General features: G+C 55.7%; 2 protein-coding genes across 2 annotated transcripts; both read left to right on the forward strand.

The window, feature by feature from the left end:
* The first annotated feature begins 2,269 nt into the window (after window positions 1-2,269).
* On the forward strand, window positions 2,270-16,659 carry AARS1 (alanyl-tRNA synthetase 1). The gene is made up of 21 exons (XM_038185464.2): window positions 2,270-2,418; window positions 2,972-3,172; window positions 4,136-4,324; window positions 5,066-5,211; window positions 5,927-6,118; window positions 6,719-6,863; window positions 7,597-7,742; window positions 8,214-8,322; window positions 8,413-8,563; window positions 8,909-9,033; window positions 9,228-9,372; window positions 10,065-10,243; window positions 10,747-10,860; window positions 11,439-11,645; window positions 12,616-12,800; window positions 13,124-13,232; window positions 13,765-13,878; window positions 14,233-14,352; window positions 14,768-14,854; window positions 16,018-16,131; window positions 16,381-16,659. The coding sequence occupies exons 2-21, from the start codon at window positions 3,029-3,031 to the stop codon at window positions 16,564-16,566; spliced, it is 2,907 nt and encodes a 968-aa protein (XP_038041392.2). The 5' UTR covers window positions 2,270-2,418; window positions 2,972-3,028; the 3' UTR covers window positions 16,567-16,659.
* EXOSC6 (exosome component 6) lies at window positions 16,634-18,106 on the forward strand. The gene has a single exon (XM_027465966.3). The coding sequence runs from the start codon at window positions 16,749-16,751 to the stop codon at window positions 17,607-17,609; it is 861 nt and encodes a 286-aa protein (XP_027321767.3). The 5' UTR covers window positions 16,634-16,748; the 3' UTR covers window positions 17,610-18,106.
* The last annotated feature ends 132 nt before the right edge of the window (window positions 18,107-18,238 follow it).

The raw sequence follows: 18,238 nt of genomic DNA on the forward strand, positions 1-18,238 counted from the left end.
TCAGAAGAGCACTTGGAAACACAACCAAGAAATGGAAGAGACTTAAGCAGGTCCAAATCTGGGCTGTGGCTGGTGATCTCCTGATACGGGAGGTGAGTTTGGGACAGTTGAACCTGGGGATGATAATCTAAGACCTTTTGAAGCCCAGCCTGGGTGCAGAGGGAGGGCAGAGCTCTGCTTGTAGCAGTGAGGTTGCAGCAAGCTCAAGCTGTACACGTTTTCACCCAGGAGCCAGCAGAGAAGTCCCTCAGCTCCCTGTAGCCTCATTCTCCTGCTGCTGGGCACCAAGCCCACAGCCCTCACACATCTTCCTGTCCTCACTCCATCACCCATCGTCCACAGGAGGACAATGCTGGATGCCTAGCAGACCAACAGGTGCCCACAAAGCCAAGGCTCCTGCAGCCCAGACCAGCCTGGGGACACAGAAGGCAGAAGTGAGTAACGTGCTAAAGGAAACAAAGAACCGCCACGTAAAAAGTCTCAGCCAAAATGGGTGTGCTTAGCTGAGGAATTGGAGCAACCCGAATTTAAGTGGGGACAGGAAATACAAAGAGGAAAGTAGTGGGGATGGATCTGTCACATCTGGATGTGGCCAAAACACACATCTGTTGCCCAGCCCTGCTCAGCCTGGCAGAGGGACAGAGCTATTCCCTGCACATGTGGGTGATTCCAGGTCTGGCACTCGCCAAATAAATATTTGGGCCAGCAACTGGGAGATGCCAAAGGGGCTCTAAGATTGGAAGATGTACTTTCAAGTGAAAAGAGCATGGGGAGGAAAAAGCAGTGATGGTTCCTTCCCTCTCGGCGGGAAGTCTGTGGCCATGGAGAAAGAAATAAGCTTGCTGGGTGTGGATTTGGTTGGCGTTTAACTCAGACCCACTGCAGAAGGTGTTATTGAGGGTGTCATCACCCATGCAAGCAATTGCACTGTACAGACTTGCCTGCTCCTGCTGCTGAGCAGGAGCAAAGTGGCACCCAGAGCAGAACTGCCATTAGGAACCAACAAGACTGGAGTTTCCTCTTTTCCTTCCAGGCTACTTGGGAAGGAGACAGCTGATACAAGCAAAGAGGGCTGAAGGACCAGGATCGGCTGCAGGACAGCCGAGCTGAGGAAGGCAAGCAGCAAGCGACCTTTGGAAGTGGCTGATGGCAACCAAGGCCAAGCAAGACTGCAGTGCAGACTTGCTCATGGTTCAGGAAACACAGCTTGGGGCCAGAAGGGCTCCAACAGCAGCCAGAAGGGATGCTGTAGGGAAGAGATGAGATTAATCTACAAGAGCACAATGCTGTCAAGACACCTGCGGAACCATGCTGGTTGGAGAGGACCACCCCTGTAAAACATCTATAAAATGTCCATAACATGTACACTGAGTGTGTTTAGTTCGTGATTTGGCCTCTGTCTGTTACGGTGTTGACTCAGAACAGGTGAGGTGGTGCGTTGCGTTGAGTTTTTGCATGCCGAAGCCACCCCAGATCAGGTCACTGCAGCACTTTCACTGTTTCTTGTGAAGCTTGTCCTTCCTTGGTTAGAGTTGTTCTTGCTGTAGTACTTCCTAACAACACACACAACTCAAATCCTGGGTTACAACTCTTTAGAAGTGTAGCTGGGAAGGGACTCTTTGGCAGGAAGTGTACTGATAGGACAAGGGCGACAGCTCTAAAGTAATCGAGTGTGGATTCAGGCTAGATATTAGGAAGAAATTCTTCACGATGACAGCGGTGAGGCACTGGCACAGGCTGCCCAGCGGAGCTGTGGCTGCCCCATCCTTGGAGGTGCCCAAGACCAGGCTGGGTGGGGCTCGGAGCAACCTGGCCGGGTGGGAGGTGTCCTGACCATGGCAGGGGTTGGACTGGATGATCTTTAACGTCCCTTTTAACTCACACCATGCTGTGATTCTGTGATTGTGTACAGTATGGCAAGCACAGGAGCCTGCCCTTTAGCAGCAGCACCACGACTTTGTCCCCTCTGACCCAGGCACAGCCTTTGTATGTTCTTGACCTTCTAGGTCTGAGCCTTGGGAAGCTCCTTGTGCCCTCCACAGGAGGGGATGGGACCAGAGGATCGCATGTGGGGCTGCACCGGGCAGCTGAAGGCCGGGGGCCACAGGTCCCAGCCTCTACGGGCACCTCTCCATCAGAGCCCAGAGCAGCCCCCGAGCCCCCTTTGAGGGCACACTGCGGGCAACCCTAAAATGGCGCCTTCCTGCTCGGCTTCACCCCCCCCGCGTCACGTGCCCGCCGCCTCCCTCCATTGCATCAGCCGGCGGGCGGCCCGCCCCTTGGCCGGGACAGGTGGAACGGGCGGGGCTGCGGTTGAGTGACGGCCGCGGCAGCCAATCAGAGGCGGGCGGGCAGCGCTGCGGGCTCTGCGGTGAGGCCGGCGGCGTGAGGCGAAGGGCGGCGGCGGCGCCCGGCGAGGTAGGGCCGGGACCGGGACCGGGATCGCGATCGGGATCGGGATCGGGATCTCCGGCTCCTTCCCGGCTCTGCGGGCTGTGGTGGCTCCGCGAGGGGCCGGTCCCGGTGGCTGCGGGTGGCCCCGTGGCTCCCAGCTCCATCCCCAGCCTCCCCACAGCGGCCGCGGGGCGCCCAGGCCTCCCCGGGGAGCAGCGGGGCGGGCAGGCCCTGGGCAGCTCGGCACGGAGCTCGCTGGCTCAAAAAAAAAACCCTTTGTGAAGAGGTTCCCAGAGCTGCAGAAAGCTGGGGGGGCCGGGAGGGGGTGCTGAGGGCCGAGGGGGGGTGGTGAGGGCCATGCCAGCACCGCGTGTGGCAGGCTCATCGTTAAACCGAGGGGTTGTGGAGAATTAGTGTTAAAGTGCCCTTGTGTGAGGTAAAAGCAGTGATCCCGGTGTTCCTGCCCGAGGTGACAGTGCCGAATTGCTGGTGACATTGGTGCTAGGGGGCTGGTTGGGCTGGATGATCCTGAAGGTCTTTTCCAACCTTAATGATCCTGTGATTATCTTCTCCTCAGACTGCAGCGGGGCCTTGCCGCTTTCCCTTCTGCTAGCTTTGGGTCTGCAGCTTCAAGATGGAATCTACGCTGACAGCTAGCCAGATCCGGCAACGATTTATTGACTTCTTCAAGGAAAACCAGCATACCTATGTGCACTCTTCCTCCACAATCCCCCTGGATGACCCCACGCTGCTCTTTGCTAATGCTGGTATGAATCAGGTAGGTTCTGCTCTGGTCCTTGTGAACATATCTTGTAGCAGCTGCGGTCTGTGGAGCTGTATGCAGAGATTTTGGAGTGCCCATTCCTTCCTAATAAGCTTCTACTGGACAACAGGACTTAGCTAATGTTTATTAGGGAATAAATGGATCTTAAAACCTCCTGCAGACAACATCTTGGTGCGTTTATGCTTCTCTTCTTAGGTGACTCCTTTCTATGTAAGGTTGGCTCTGTAAGTGCTTCAGCTTGCAGGGGGTCACTTCTCCCTTCACCTGTCACTGCCTGCTCCCTGGGCTGAGCTGGTTGCTTTGGTTTTGCTAAAGTGAGGTTTATATCAGGCCCTTTGCATCCTGAAGATAGAATTTTCAAACAGACAAAATAACTAGCAGTGTCATCTGTGGCTTGTGTCGAAAATTATTATTGCATTCTCCGTTTTAAGGTCACAAAGAGGTGGCTGATGTGTCTGCTGGAGTCCCATGTTTTATTGCGGAGTTGGCCAAGGCACTGGGAGAGGTTTCTGTGCCTGCTGGGCTGATTGAGATGCAGTGTGAGCGCTGCCAGTCTCTCTTCCTTGACCCTTTGGACCACAGCTAGTGCTGTAAATAGTTGCAGCGAGAATCTTGGCACAATCTAGTAACAGTATCTTTAATGAGCCGTTGGGGCTGGGCTGCTGGAAGGGTTCTGCTGGAGTTTTCACTGATTTTAGAAATTGGGAACCTGGCTATGCTCAGTCCCTTTGGAAGTCCTGTGGTTTGGTGTGCCCCAGGCACGTGTGCGGGTGTGCTGGGCCCTGCATCCTCCTCACATGCCGCAGACAGCAGGTTTGGAGTTTCTGAAGGCTGCCTCAGGGCCATCCAGACCACTGGTACTTTGATGTAGATGACGCTGCCTTCCTGGGGCTTTCAATATATGAAAACAAGCTCCCAGTGCTTTCCTTAATTTCCCCTTTTTTTCTGTCCTTTCAGTTCAAACCCATCTTCCTCAACACTATCGACCCCTCGCACCCGCTTGCTAAACTGAGCAGAGCTACCAACACTCAGAAGTGCATCCGAGCTGGGGGCAAGCACAACGACCTGGATGACGTGGGAAAAGATGTCTACCACCACACTTTCTTCGAGATGTTGGGGTCCTGGTCCTTTGGGGATTATTTCAAGGTAAAACAGGCTAACCTGAAAAATTCTATGTCTCTATGAACTCAGCAGAGCATTTGCCAAGAGGAAGGAGAATCTCTTGGAACAGAGTAGCTCTTAACATATATTTGATTTCCTTGGAATAAGCTCCTCTGACTGCAGAATGTTTTGTGATTAATCACTTGAGGTTGACAAAGCTGATTGTATTGATTCTGGCGGTTTGGAGTCTTCCTGTAGAGGTTTTAGTGGTTGTCCTGGAGCCGTGGGGAATTGCATGTGCTGTGTGGCTAGATGGACCTCACACAGGAGTGATCATGAAATATCAACGTCCTTTCCCAAGCTTTGTGCTAGTGTAGGGTTCATATCATGACAGGGATGTTAAGAACACAGCATAACAGCAGATTTCAAACTCTTTTTATTTGGACAGAGAACATGCTATCTGGAAAGCTATGTGAGATGTTTCTCGTGCCCTTTTTGCTGCATATATTAATTTGCCCGTTTCTTACGCCAAAAATCCGAAATCTCTCGACTGTTTCAGAGCAGAGAGCTGCTTTGGTCCAACTTCTGTCTGATAAAACTGGTAATACAAGGGGACTTCAGGAGAGAGTTGGTGTGGAAGGTTTCTGCATGTTTGAGAGACTTATTGGGTAGATCCAAGGCAGCCAGGGATACCTACAGGAGCCGGTACTCTGCTTGGGCAGGTACTGCACAGTGAAGAGAGGCTCTGTTTGCATTCACTTGCTCACCTCATCTTTCCTTCTGCAGGAACTTGCTTGTAAACTGGCACTGGACCTTCTCACCAAGGAGTTTGGCATCCCTGCTGAAAGACTCTACGTCACCTACTTTGGTGGAAATGAGGCTGCAGGACTGCAACCAGATCTGGAATGCAAGCAGATCTGGCTGAATTTGGGGTGAGGGCCTTTAACCGAGGAAGCTGTGTGTTTTGATGAACAGCAGCCACGTGGCTTTATTCAGAGAAAGATGCCATGGGCTATGAGGCAGAGCATATATAACAGGAGGTTGTAACAAAACTGAAATGTCACAAATAATGTTTGCAGGGTGGTGGAGCTACAAAACCAAAAGGAAGTGATGGCATTAGACAGAAGAGACTGAGGCTCGGGTCAGGCCCTAGAGCTTTCATTTCAAAATCTCTTGTGTAAGCTTAAGAACATAAGAAGTGCCCTGCTGGGTCAGGTCAGTGGCCTGCCCAGCCAAGTGTGCTGCCTCTGAGGGCAGAGAAGATGCTGTTCAGGGAAAGCAGGCAACCCTGACCACGGTCTCTGCTCTTTCATCTTCCCTTCCCAGTATCCAGTTTGTGTACGTTCAGAGATTATCCTCTTAGTCACTGCTTGGGGATCTCTGCCTTCAGAGTGTGTCTGATTCTGCTTTGAAGCTCTGGGATTTTTCTAGCCCTCAGTCATAGTCTGCCACTCAGCCTGGTCCTCTCCAGTCCCACCCTTTTCCCTTCGTAAGGCAGATAGATGTTCTACCGCCGGGTAGTTTCAGTTGCCCTCATGATTCATCTGCTCATCCAGGGAAGTAGCACACTGAGATTTCTGTTGTGAGGTTCCCCCCTAAGCGGGGGAATTCTTGCCTCTGTTGGTCAGCAGGAGTTTCTTGTTCCAGGCTGCCTGAGGGCAGGATTCTGCCCGGCAATATGAAGGATAACTTCTGGGAAATGGGAGACACAGGCCCCTGCGGCCCTTGCAGTGAGATCCACTATGACCGGATTGGGGACAGGGATGCCTCGCACCTCGTCAATCAGGATGACCCCAACGTCCTGGAGATCTGGAACCTGGTGTTCATACAGTTCAACAGGTAAGAGCTGCTTCCCAGCCTATGCTCCCAGCGCTCTAACCCAGGCACCTCTGCACTGCTTTGCTGTTGCTGTGGCCTCATTCCTATACCTGCAAGCATCACCAGCAATTTGGGTGCTGTAGCAAGCTGCCAAACTCTGGTGTTGCCCCACTGGAAGTGAGAGCTGTAGGGGAGGCTGGGCACACTGCTGTTGACCCGGGGAGCACCTTTGGAGCCTTGCTTTTCATTTAGGGTCTCCCCTTGGGTTCTTGAGACCAACAGGATTGGGTTTTCTTGTTATTCTCACTTGTCTGGGAGCTGTGTGCTTTGTGATGCTCTGGCCCCAGCCCACCTGTGTAGAAGAGATCAGCCATGCTGGTTTGGGGGACAGACTGGAAAAGTTTTCTCAGTTCATCTGTCAGGAATTAAAATGCCATCCTACCCTGGGTCTAAGTTGCCACTGAGTTTTGTTAATTCTATTTTATTAAAGTTGCCTTTTGTGTGGCTTGTCTGTGGGCCCATGTCATAAATGTGACAAAGGTGAGAGGAGAGTTGGGGATGCCCCTGCAGAGCTTCCATCCTTACCAGCTTGTGTTTTGTTTTGTTTTTGTGGCTGGGCAGGGAAGCTGACGGCACCTTGAAGCCTCTTCCCAAGAAAAGTATTGATACTGGGATGGGTCTGGAGCGGCTGGTCTCGGTGCTGCAGAACAAGATGTCCAACTACGACACCGACCTTTTCCTTCCTTACTTTGAAGCCATCCAAAAGGTACAAACTGGAGAGTCAGGGCCTGATCCAGCTGCATCCATTCCCTGGTCTCTGGGGAAATACACGAGGCAGGTCAAACAGGGATGGTCATGTCTTCAGGTCTCTGCTTTCCCAGCTACTGTGAGCCCTGTGGGTTTGTACTTCATTTAGGGTAGGAACTCTGGCTGGCCCAGTAATTTCTGCCTTGGGACATGTTTGCAGAGGAGAACAAGGGACACAAGGAGCGGTGCAGCTCTCCCAGGTGTTCAAGTGAACAAAGCAGTGCCTGCACATGGTGTGGTTAGAGCAATGTCTTTCCCTTGGGTACAGGTAGAAACGCCCTAAAAGAGGGGGGCGGGGCATGTCCCGTGTGACATCTGAAATTGAAATCAGAGTTTGAAAGGTTTCTTGGCTGGGCAGGTTATGCCAAGGCAGAGCCCATGAGCCAGTGTGCCAAACAGATTTCCCTTTTGGTTCCCTGTACACTCTGCCCCACTTCCTCCCTCCCTCTTCTGTCCTGGGCTCTCAGTGGTGGTTTAAGTTGGCTTCACCTCCCTCTGGCCTCGGACATCCTTCATCCCTGGAAGTGCAGGCAGCACGCACAGCCTCACAGCCCTCCGAGTCACCCCTTTCCCAAAGGAATATGCATTTTGTGTGGCAGCGGGACGAGGCTGGCCCCTGTTCTGCCTCCCTGCAGATCCCTGCTGTCCGTTAGCACCCCGTTTGCCTAACGCCTCCTCCTCTCTCTGCACAGGGCACGGGTGCCAGGCCGTACATGGGGCAGGTCGGCGCTGAGGACGCAGATGGCATTGACATGGCCTACCGCGTGCTGGCGGACCACGCGCGGACCATCACACTGGCCCTCTCCGATGGGGGTAGACCTGACAACACTGGCAGGGGGTAAGAAAGGAACTGCCGCCGTGCTGCTGTGCCCGTTCTGTTCAGCACAGCTTCCCCGAGGGCAGTGGGACCTGGGGTGTGTCTGGGGTGTCTGAATTCATCACTGAAGCGGCAGACAGCAGAATATTTACTCTGTATTTGGATCCCTCTGGCAAAGTGCTCCCGAAAGGCCAGGACACACAGGTTTGAAGGTTCTTGTGAGTACCAGTCCTGCTGTATCAGTGCCCAAACCAGATTGCTGTGGACACAAAAGTCTGTTGTGTACAGTGCTGCTGTCCAAAAAGCAATTAAATTTGGGCTGGAGGGCTGTGCCGTGGGTTCTGCTGGACTCAGGACTGGCTTTTGACCTCACAGGGAGTCTGAGTCCTGGGGCTGAGGTCTGGGAAGGGGTGCTGGTAGGTGGGTGCTGGTGGATCTCCTGAGAACAAATCAGAGGTGTGATGTTTGCACTGAGGGCTCTGCTGTTCCTAGGTACGTGCTGAGGCGGATTCTCCGGCGGGCTGTGCGCTACTCCCATGAGAAGCTCAACGCCCCCAAGGGCTTCTTTGCTACTCTGGTCGATGTGGTGGTGCAGTCACTGGTGAGTTCTTCCCCCTCTCCACTGTAGCTGCTGAAGACTTCATCTGCTGAGGTGTGCAGATCTCAGTGCTGAATCCTTTTGGGTCTGCAGGGAGATGCCTTTCCTGAGCTGAAGAAGGACCCAGATATGGTGAAGGACATTATCAATGAAGAAGAGGATCAGTTCCTGAAAACGCTCAGCAGAGGACGTCGTATCCTGGACAGGAAGATCCAGAGCTTGGGCGACAGTAAAACCATCCCTGGTGAGTCTGTGACTTGTGTTGTATGCCCCAAAAGACATTTATCATCTGGGACCAGGGGCTGAGTGGGGCTGGGAACTGAGAGATGGTGGAAGGTGGGATGGGCACAGAGCTGGAATCAAAAGATCTTTGTTCAGAGCCGGGCCACCCCTCTCTTCTCTGGCCTGTGTTCACTTGCTCAGATCTCTGAGGTGCCCGTGGTAGTGCGATCTCTGTGCCCTGGAGGCTGGCAGCGAGGAGCTTTTTGTGTTCACCAGCCCCATTCGCTGTCCTGCAGTAGCACAAAGCCAAGGGGAGAGCAGTGTCTCACGGAACAGGCACGGTGACTTCTCTGCTTGTTCCCTGAAGGTGATACCGCCTGGCTGCTCTACGACACCTACGGCTTCCCTGTGGATTTGACTGGGCTGATTGCAGAGGAGAAAGGCCTTGTTGTGGACATGGAGGGCTTCGAAGAAGAGCGGAAAAATGCACAGGTAGGTAACACCTGTGGGGGAGCTGGGCTGAGAGCAGGCAGGGAGGCATTTTATTTTGTGGTTATGGGTCTCTGCTCCTTTCTTATGGGGCACGCTCTCCCCTCAAGCTCCCAGTGCCCTGTGGGAAACACCAGCACTGTCATCTGCCACTGCTGGGGAAGGTTTTCTTAAACATTATTGTTTCTCGTTGGCAGCTGAAATCCCAGGGCAAGGGTGCTGGCGGGGAGGACCTCCTCATGCTGGACATCTATGCCATCGAGGAGCTAAGGGCCCAAGGGCTGGAGGTGACCGACGACTCTCCAAAATACAGTTACACGTCAGATCCCAGCGGGACCTACGGTATGAAAAAGCCCTCTCAGGAGCAACCTTTGCTGCCAAACCCTTTCCTCCCCCATTTCTTTGGGAGGAGCTGCTTTGTCTTCCTAGCATGCATCTCAGCAAGGTCCCCTCTGGGTTTGTCTTTCCTGGGACGTGGAGGTGGGAGTGGAAATGGGTGCAGGTGAACAGCCTGCTTGTGACAAATGGGGCAGAGAAAGAGAAAGGCAAGACTGTTCCAGGTCTGCCCTACTATTCAGATCTGTTGCTGACCTGATCAGAGAGACTTAAGGGGATTCCTGTTCCTGTAGCTTTGTGTCTCCACACTCCTCTATTTGTGTTTCCTGGCTGCTCCTTTTCCAGTGTCACAGGAGACTGCAGATTCTGCTTGGTCCTTAAAGGCTCCTCAGCCCACTTGTTTGCTGTGGCTCTTTCTGCTCATTGATTTGGTGGAGATGCAGGAGCCACCAGGCTCATAGCCATGTGTGCTGTTGAATTCTACCACATAGCTGTGGGAGAAAGTGACCGTGCCTGCCACCGAGAGCACTGAATGAAATTCCCTGTTATCCAGCTGTTGCCCTAGTTCTTCCTCTTTATCCCCTCCAAATGTGGTAGCTCCTGCAATGGCTGGGATGTGTTGCTGTGAAATTCTGCTCCCGTGTGGTGTCCACAAGGTTTTCCTATTTTACTGACGCTGCCTGTTGTCTTGGTGACAGATTTTGGGAGCCTGGTGGCCACAGTGAAAGCCATCCGCAGGGAGAAGAAGTTTGTGGAGGAGGTGTCCACCGGCCAGGAGTGCGGGATAGTGCTGGACCGGACCTGCTTCTACGCCGAGCAGGGTGGGCAGATCTATGACCAGGGCTACATGGTCAAGGACGACGACAGCAGGGAGGATGTGAGTCACTGAGAGCCTTTCACCTGGGGCCTGGGCAGATGTGTGCAGAGGAGAAGGGGCCAAGCAAGCTCTAGGGGTTTTCTGTCTGTGGCAGGTGTTGGGATCTGTACAGGTTTCCTTTTCAGGGGTGCAGCACAGCACAGGTGTGCTGGAGTTGGCTCTTATTGCTTTTTGGGAAGCTGTGCTGAACTCTGCTGCAGCATCAGGCTGTCACCAGGATGTGGGTGCCTCTGGTGGTGGGGGTGGCTGTGTTGAAGGGACAGTGCTTTCAAGCTGAGGGCCTCTTTCAGCTGTGCTGTCCTACAACCATGCCCCATTTTCACTCTCTTCTCTGCTTCATGGCCCTGTGTGCTGTGCCTGGGGACATTTCACTTTCTCGTATCTTGTACACTGGTCCAGCTCTCACTGATTCCTCTCCAGTTGCAGTTCAGGGCTCTGGCTGGACTCAGTGCCTCCCTTGGCCTGTCATCCCCCTCACTGGGTGCTTTTCCCTCTTTGTACAGAAAACTGAATTCACTGTGAAGAACGTGCAGGTCCGAGGAGGCTACGTGCTTCACATAGGAACTCTGTACGGAAGCTTGAAAGTAGGAGACCAGGTCCTGCTGTCTATCGACGAGGTGAGTTCAGGCACGGTGTTACAACAGCACACGATTCAGGCAAGGAATGTGGCCCTTCCAGGATCATCCACGCTTGCTGGGTCTTGCTGAGCAACAGCAGAACCACACTTTTGGTCCTGACAGGGAACTGGATGTGTTCTGAGCCCCAAGCATTGTGGATGGCACTGGAGAGCCTGGGCTGTCTGCCCTGCTCCAGATAGAGCTCCAGCAGGCTCAGCCTGAGTGCTGGATGGAGCCTAGCCTGCAAAATGCATCTCCCCTCCCTATAGAGACAAGAGAGGAGGCTTCCATCTTGCAGTGCTTTTCCCTGTTGAGGGGAGATCAGTGTCCGTGACCTGCTCTGTCCTTGGTGTCTCTCCAGCAAGGGGACTGGCAGGGAAAAAACATGTATAAATGTGATGGGGAATGCCCTGCTCCCTTAGCTGAGGCTCCAGGGCAGCAAGTTATTTCTGGTCACCTGAGCTACTTCGGGCTTCTGTTAAACCAGCACTTTGCCTCCAATTCCAGTGCCAGAGGTGATGCTGGGACCGGTACGGCCCTAATACGGGACCCCAGCTAACGGTGCCTTTCTCCATCAGACACGGCGGAGGCCGGTGATGAGCAACCACACGGCCACCCACATCCTCAACTTCGCCCTGCGCTCGGTGCTGGGAGAGGCTGACCAGAGAGGGTCGCTGGTCGCACCTGACAGGCTGAGGTTTGACTTCACAGCCAAGGGAGCCTTGTCGACCCAGGAAATCAAGAAGGTTGAAGGCATCGCCAACCAGATGATTGAGGAGGCAAAGGTGGGTGCAGGCTGCAGGGGTGAGCCCCGTGGGGTGGGATGGTGCTTAGCTGCCCCCATCCTCCGGGAAGGATCCCATCCTTTTCCTGGCAGATCCACTGGCTTGCTGCAGGGTTTGGGCTGGGCTCAGTGGACAGCTGAGGCACCAGCTTGCAGAAGGAGGCTGGTTCGAATCCCATTCCTTCACTGTGCTCCCTTCCCTGGGACTGAGTTGTGCGTTGTACTGTTGGTCAGTGCAGTTCAATGTTTGTCACATTGCTGTTTCCCCAGAGTGTCAGGGCAGAGAGGAAAATTATGTCTTGTCCACCTTTTCCCACTGACTCCTCATACAGGGCCCAGCTCTCTTCTCTTTGATCCTTGGGTTTGGCTGGTAGAGGTATACTCAGGAAAAAAATAACTTCAGTCAAGTTTTTGGATGGTCTGGGATACTGAAAGTTTGGCCCAGTAGGTGTTTTAGGAGCTGCTGACCCAGTATTGTGCATAGATTTGCATCACCTCAGAGGATTTTGAGTGGGAAACCTCCGTGTACATTGATCTGTTCGTTGCTACCGAGCCCTCTGCAGGGTTGGAGCGGTTCCTTGCCTGCTCTAGTGCCATATTGTCTGCAAAAGCCGAGGAGTTTAGCAGAGTAGTGATGCATCCTCAAAGACAAGAGAGTTGCTCTATATAGAGCCAGCCCTGTGCCAGATCAGACCCTAGGAGGACCTCGTGTCCTGCTCAGGAGTTCACGGTTAGAAACCATTGGAATGTACAGCAGCACAGGGGGTCTGAGCAGGCACAGGCATCAGGGACTTCAAAGGTTTATCAATTACCTTGGGATCCCTGCAGCTCCACAAACCCCAGGTCAGGCGAGGTATGTAACTTCCCCCTTAAGATCTTTCAGAGAAAGTCAGGGTATCCTGGAAATGCAGCCCCTCAGTCACAGCTCACAGGACCAGCTCTCACCTGCACCCCTTTCCTGTGCTCTGCAGACTGTCTACGCCAAGGACTGCTCTCTTGCAGCAGCCAAAGCTATCCAGGGACTGCGGGCAGTTTTTGATGAGACCTACCCCGACCCTGTCCGCGTGGTCTCGATTGGCATCCCTGTGGAGGAGCTGCTGGCCGACCCCTCTGGCCCTGCGGGCTCCATCACTTCCATCGAGTTCTGCGGAGGGACGTGAGTATCAGGAGAGGCTGGGGAAGGCAGTGGGGAGGGTGAAAAGGAGCCTCTGTGGATCCTGGGCTCCTGGAGGCTGTTGAGGTGTAGGGAAACTGCCTGCATGCTGTCCCTGCTCACATGCAGAGTCTCTGGCAGTGCTGGGCCTTGCCACCCTCCCCTCATTGCTCTGCTTTTGGTGGCTAGGTTGGGTTTTCTGTCTGTCCCTGGCTGTGCCTCCCTGGCAGGGTGGTTTTCTGCTTTCCCTGCTGAATCCTGCTGAGATGAGAGGTGGACTTGTAACTTTCCCTTGTTATGGGTTTGTTTCTGGGTTCTTTCCAAAGGCACTTGCAGAACTCCGGCCACGCTGGCCACTTTGTGATTGTTTCAGAAGAAGCGATTGCTAAAGGCATCCGGAGGATAGTGGCAGTCACTGGAGCTGAAGCTCGGAAGGTAAGAGGAGACGGGAGTCATCTGTGAGATCCAAGCCCTGCAGGAAACCACGGGCACGTGCATGCACACATATTAACCCTTTACCAAGGTTAATTTCATTAAAATTTGCCCAGTATCCCTGCTGGGGTGCCTAGCACAAGGGTATATTGGCTTGAGAGCCTGAGGGACCCATGGCTTGGGCTCTGCCAACACAGCACAAAGAGAGATGGTGGTGGGAGGGAAGTCTGGGCAGTATGATGTTTGTGCTGTCCTCTGCTGCAGAGGCAGGTGGCTTGGGTTGGTGCTGCCTAGAGTGGGAGAAGGGGGCTGGTGAGGGAGCTGCTCTCCTCTTTTTGGGAAGATTTTGGCATTTTTTCTGGCAAAGAGTCCGGCCAGCATCACACCCTGGCTCTGGATGGCTCTGCTACTTCCCTAGGAGTTACTGAGCTCCGTGCCTGGGGCTGCAGCCTTCCTGACCCTTCTCACGGGGATGGCCAGGAGCCCAGCCTGGAAGCTCTCCCTACATGATACAACTCAAAATGTATTCTGCTAGGCCCTCAGGAAGGTGGACAGCCTCAAGAAACTGCTGTCAGCCCTGGACGCCAAGGTGAAGGTGCAGACAGCACCCAACAAGGATGTGCAGAAGGAGATCACGGACCTCAGCGAGGTGAGGGTGGCAGCAGTGCTGGGACCTTGGTTGCCAGCACCGGGTGGCGTTAACGAGACCCAAGTTCAGCTTCCTGCTCCTCCGTCTCCCCTGGGGTCACCTCGTCTCAATTAGTCTCAAGGGTTTAATTGTGGGTGAACTGAAATCTTATGCCAGCACCCTATAGGACACAAACTCAAGAGAGGTCTCAGCCCTGCGTCCTGTGGGAGCTGCAGCCTTGTCAGAAAATGGGAGAGGGGAGAGTATCAGGCTCTGCCAGACAAGGCCCTAGAGGTTTATGAGTGCTGTGCAGCGTGCCCTGCCTCCTGCCACCGTCACCTGTCCCTTTAACCCTCCCCCCCGCCTGTTTTGCAGACACTGGCCACTGCTGTGATCCCGCAGTGGCAGAAGGATGAACTCAGAGAGGCTGTTAAGGCGCTGAAGAAAGTTATGGATGACCTGGACCGTGCAAGCAAAGCTGACATCCAGAAACGAGTGAGCCCTGGGTGGGAATAAAGGGCAGCGTGGGGGGCATTCATGGGCAGCTCTTCTGGGAGCTCCAACTGTGCCCAGCTGAGCTGTGGCTGCCCCCATGCCTGCTACCGTGGAAGATGGGGTGCTTCTGCCGTAGCTGTGGGGTTCCTGCGCCTGGGTGCAGGGTAAGGGTGGTGTGTGGTTCTTCCTCTGGATCCCGTTGGATTTTCCTGGAGGAGGAACCACGCAGGCGCTGCTACCACCTCGCAGAACACACGTGCACCTTTGAGCATCTTTTGTTCATGGTGCTGCAGCGTGGGGCTGCTCCAGGCTGGGCCACGGGTGCGTTGGGGCACCCTGGGGGCCTCTTTCGGCAGGGAGGTTCCACCTGGGTGGTTCCTGTGATGTGTGGGTGTCTGAACACTGCTGTCCTAAGGTGCTGGAGAAGACCAAGCAAGTCATTGAGAGTCACCCTAATCAGCCACTGGTCATCATGGAGATGGAAAACGGAGCCTCAGCAAAGGTACGGGGAAGTCTGGTCCCTCCTCAACAACCTCCCGTGTGCCTGAGGAGCAGCTGGGTGCTCTCTGTTTGCCTGGGGAGACAGAGGTGTCGCCTCCTGCCAGCCCTGAGCAGTGGTAATGAAGAGGGGCAGGACCTCCGCAGTATTCCCTGTGTCCCACTGGGTTTACAAAGGGGCTTGCAGGGTTGGGGAGGTTTTGACCATTTTCTGAGCTTCCCGATCTGGTGAGGATAGGGACCCCTGTGGAAATTGCATCGGGTTCCAGGTAAGACTCATCCAAAAGGAGTCCTGACACAAAAATGCAGGCTTCAAGATCAGCTCTGGAAATTGTTCTGGGCTGAGTGTGGACAGGGCCAGATCATGGAGCTGCTCCCCAGCTCCAGGGCATTGCATCCTCTGCAGCAGGGTTCCTGTTCTAATCCAGCCAGGGCTGAAGCCGCCCCTTCCCCCTTAGCACAAGTTAAATTTCTTTCTGTTGTGAATAAAAGCTCCCTTGTGTGCGCTCTGTTGCACCGCTGTTCCTCGCAAGTGCCATGCAGCGGGGGCTGATCGTGCTGCGAGGCTGGAACAGCCAACTTTTAATGCCCTATTTAAATTTCCACTTTGGGAGCCTCAGAGCTGGTGCTGCTCACAGACTCCTGCCTGCCTTTTCCATTGCTATCTCCACGACACTGGCGCTGCTGCTTGCAGCTGTGTGGGAGTCAAAATCTGCTTTGTTTGCGAGGCCCTCACCACAGTGGGTGCGAATGTGGTGTGGCAATCTGACGGGGAAACCTTTGGGATGGGTCTGATCCCTTGCAGCTTCTTTACGCTGTGGTTGAGTCCTGATCTTTGCAGAACATTTCCTCCTTCCTGCTGGGAGCTCTCATCACACCCGGGCAGAGCATTTTCCCCGTTTTCTACATTACACTTATGCAAAACACAGGGCTGCTTGCTTTGGGGCTGCACAGCCACGAATTCTGCAAGCTCCCTGCAGCTGTGAGGGGACAGCCAGCTGACTTTGGAGAATGGGCACTGCAGGATGCTGCTGGCTGTTTTAATGCACGTCCAGGTCCCCGAAGTCTCAGTGGGGCCCTGGTGGCTGCCTGGCACTGCGGGGTTTGGAGCGAGGCTGGTTGCAAGCCCCGAGGAAGGTGTCCCACTGTGACTTTGTCCTCCTCCAGGCCCTGAACGAATCGCTGAAGCTCTTCAAGACTCATTCCCCCCAGACTGCCACCATGCTCTTCGCTGTAGATAATGAAGCCGGCAGAATCACCTGCCTGTGCCAAGTACCCCAGGTAACACCGAGGGTCTGTGTGAGTGTCTGTGCCTTTCCCTGAGCCTCGGTGGAGGATCTGCAGCTCATGTTACAAGGCCAAAAATCATTCAGGGGGGCAAGAGCCACAGCCTTGTGTTGTCAGGGGGCTGCAGCAGGGGGGGAGAGGCAGCGGGTCCTGGTTGTGGAGCAGAAGGGGAAGGGGGAGAGCTGTGACTTGATGTGGCTGTAGGCGCCGTCAACCTCCTTTTTGCCTTCTTTTCCTCTCCAGGAGACGGTGAAGAAGGGCCTGAAGGCCAGCCAGTGGGTGCAGGAGGTGTCGGGCTTGATGGACGGTAAAGGCGGCGGCAAGGACGTCTCGGCGCAGGCGACGGGCAAGAACGTGGGCTGCCTGCCCGAGGCTCTCCGGCTGGCCACGGACTTTGCCAGGCTGCACTTGGGCGAGCTGAAAAACTGACGGAACCCCCTGAAACCCCCCTGGAATCCCCCCGTGGCTGCTGCTGTGCCCCTTGTGCCCCTTGGAGCTGCCAATAAACACCGCTGCCCTCCGGCTGCTGCTGCTGCTGCTTGCGGGGCGGGCTGGGGCGGAGCGATAGCGCTCCTCCTCTTCCTCCTCCTCTTCCTCCTCCTGCTGTAACCATGCCGCTGGATCACCGCCGCCTGCAGGGCCCCGACGAGTCCCAGCCGCCGGCGCTGTGGGCGGCCGAGGAGGACGAGGAGGGGGCCGGGGAAGGAGGAGAAGGAGAAGCAGAAGGGTCGGGGCCGCGGGACCCTTGCGCCCTGCGCCCTCTTTTCGCCCGCGCCGGGCTGCTGAGCCAAGCCGAGGGCTCGGCCTACGTGGAGCTGAGCGGCGGCACCAAGGTGCTGTGCGCCGCCTGGGGACCCAGGGAGGCGGCCGAGCCGGGTGGGGGAACGACAGGAGGAGGAGGAGGAGGAGGAGGAGGGGGAAGGCTGGTGTGCGAGTTCCGCCGAGCCCCTTTCAGCAGCCGGGGAGCCAGGCCGAGACCCGGGGGTGCTGCGGAACGGGAGGCGGAACGGGAGGCGGCGGCGGCGCTGCGGGAGGCGCTGGAGCCGGCGGTGCGCCTGGCTCGGTACCCACGGGCACGCCTGACTGTCAGCGCCCTGCTGCTGCAGGACGGAGGCTCCGCGCTGGCTGCTGCCATCAGCGCCGCTTCCTTGGCCTTGGCAGATGCCGGGGTGGAGATGTACGACCTGGCCGTGGGCTGCGCGCTCTGCCGGGACCCCGGGCACCCCTCCGGAGCTTGGCTGCTGCAGCCCGGTGAGGCCGAGGAGCGCAGAGCCGCTGCCCGCTTGACGCTGGCGCTGCTGCCCGCGCTCAACCAGGTGTCGGCGGTGCTCGGCGGAGGCCGCGGAGGGGATCCCGAGAGCTGGGGGGAGGCGTTGAGGCTCGGTCTGGATGGATGCCACCGGCTGTACCCTGTGTTGAGGCAGAGCTTGCTGCGGGCGGTGAAGCGCAGGGATATGGCGCACAGTGCCTGAGGGAGCCCTCGGTGGAGGGTCCCCAAGCCACCCTGAGTCACCCCACGAATCTCCGGAGATGCCCGGAGCCCCCCCTGGTGCCTGCGGAGAGCCCCGGGACCTGCCCACGCTGCCACCCACGCCACCGGAGACCCGTGGAGCCACCCTTTGTGCTGCCAGAGACCCCCGGAGCAGCTCTCGGCACTGCTGGAGACCCCTGGAGCCACCCCTCGCACCACCAGAGACACCCCGGTGCTGCTGGACAATTTTAGGGGCTCCCCAAGCCATCCTTGGTGCCACCAGAGACTCCCCGAGCCACCCTGTGGGATGCTGGAGCCCCCCCAGGCAGCTGAGCCCCACCACCACAAGCCCTGGCACCACAACGTCCCCACCACGACCGCTGTGTCCCATCACAGACTTTGGACCTCCGTGACTCCTGCCTGTTGTGCTCCAGGGTGGCAGAGACATTGTGTTTTGGTTTCTGTTGTTTTTTACAATAAATTAGGCTTTCCTGGTGAGTATTCTGCCTGCCTGAGTCTGCTGGGGCCCTCTTCCCTGCAAACCCTGACCTGGTTTTGGGGAAAAAGGAGCTGGAGCCAGGGTCGGGTTCTGCTGGGGCTTTCCTCAGCCCAGCAGCTGGTTTGGGGCAC

The sequence above is a fragment of the Anas platyrhynchos genome, chromosome 12 (genome assembly GCF_047663525.1).
Source record: "Anas platyrhynchos isolate ZD024472 breed Pekin duck chromosome 12, IASCAAS_PekinDuck_T2T, whole genome shotgun sequence".
NCBI lineage: Eukaryota > Metazoa > Chordata > Aves > Anseriformes > Anatidae > Anas > Anas platyrhynchos.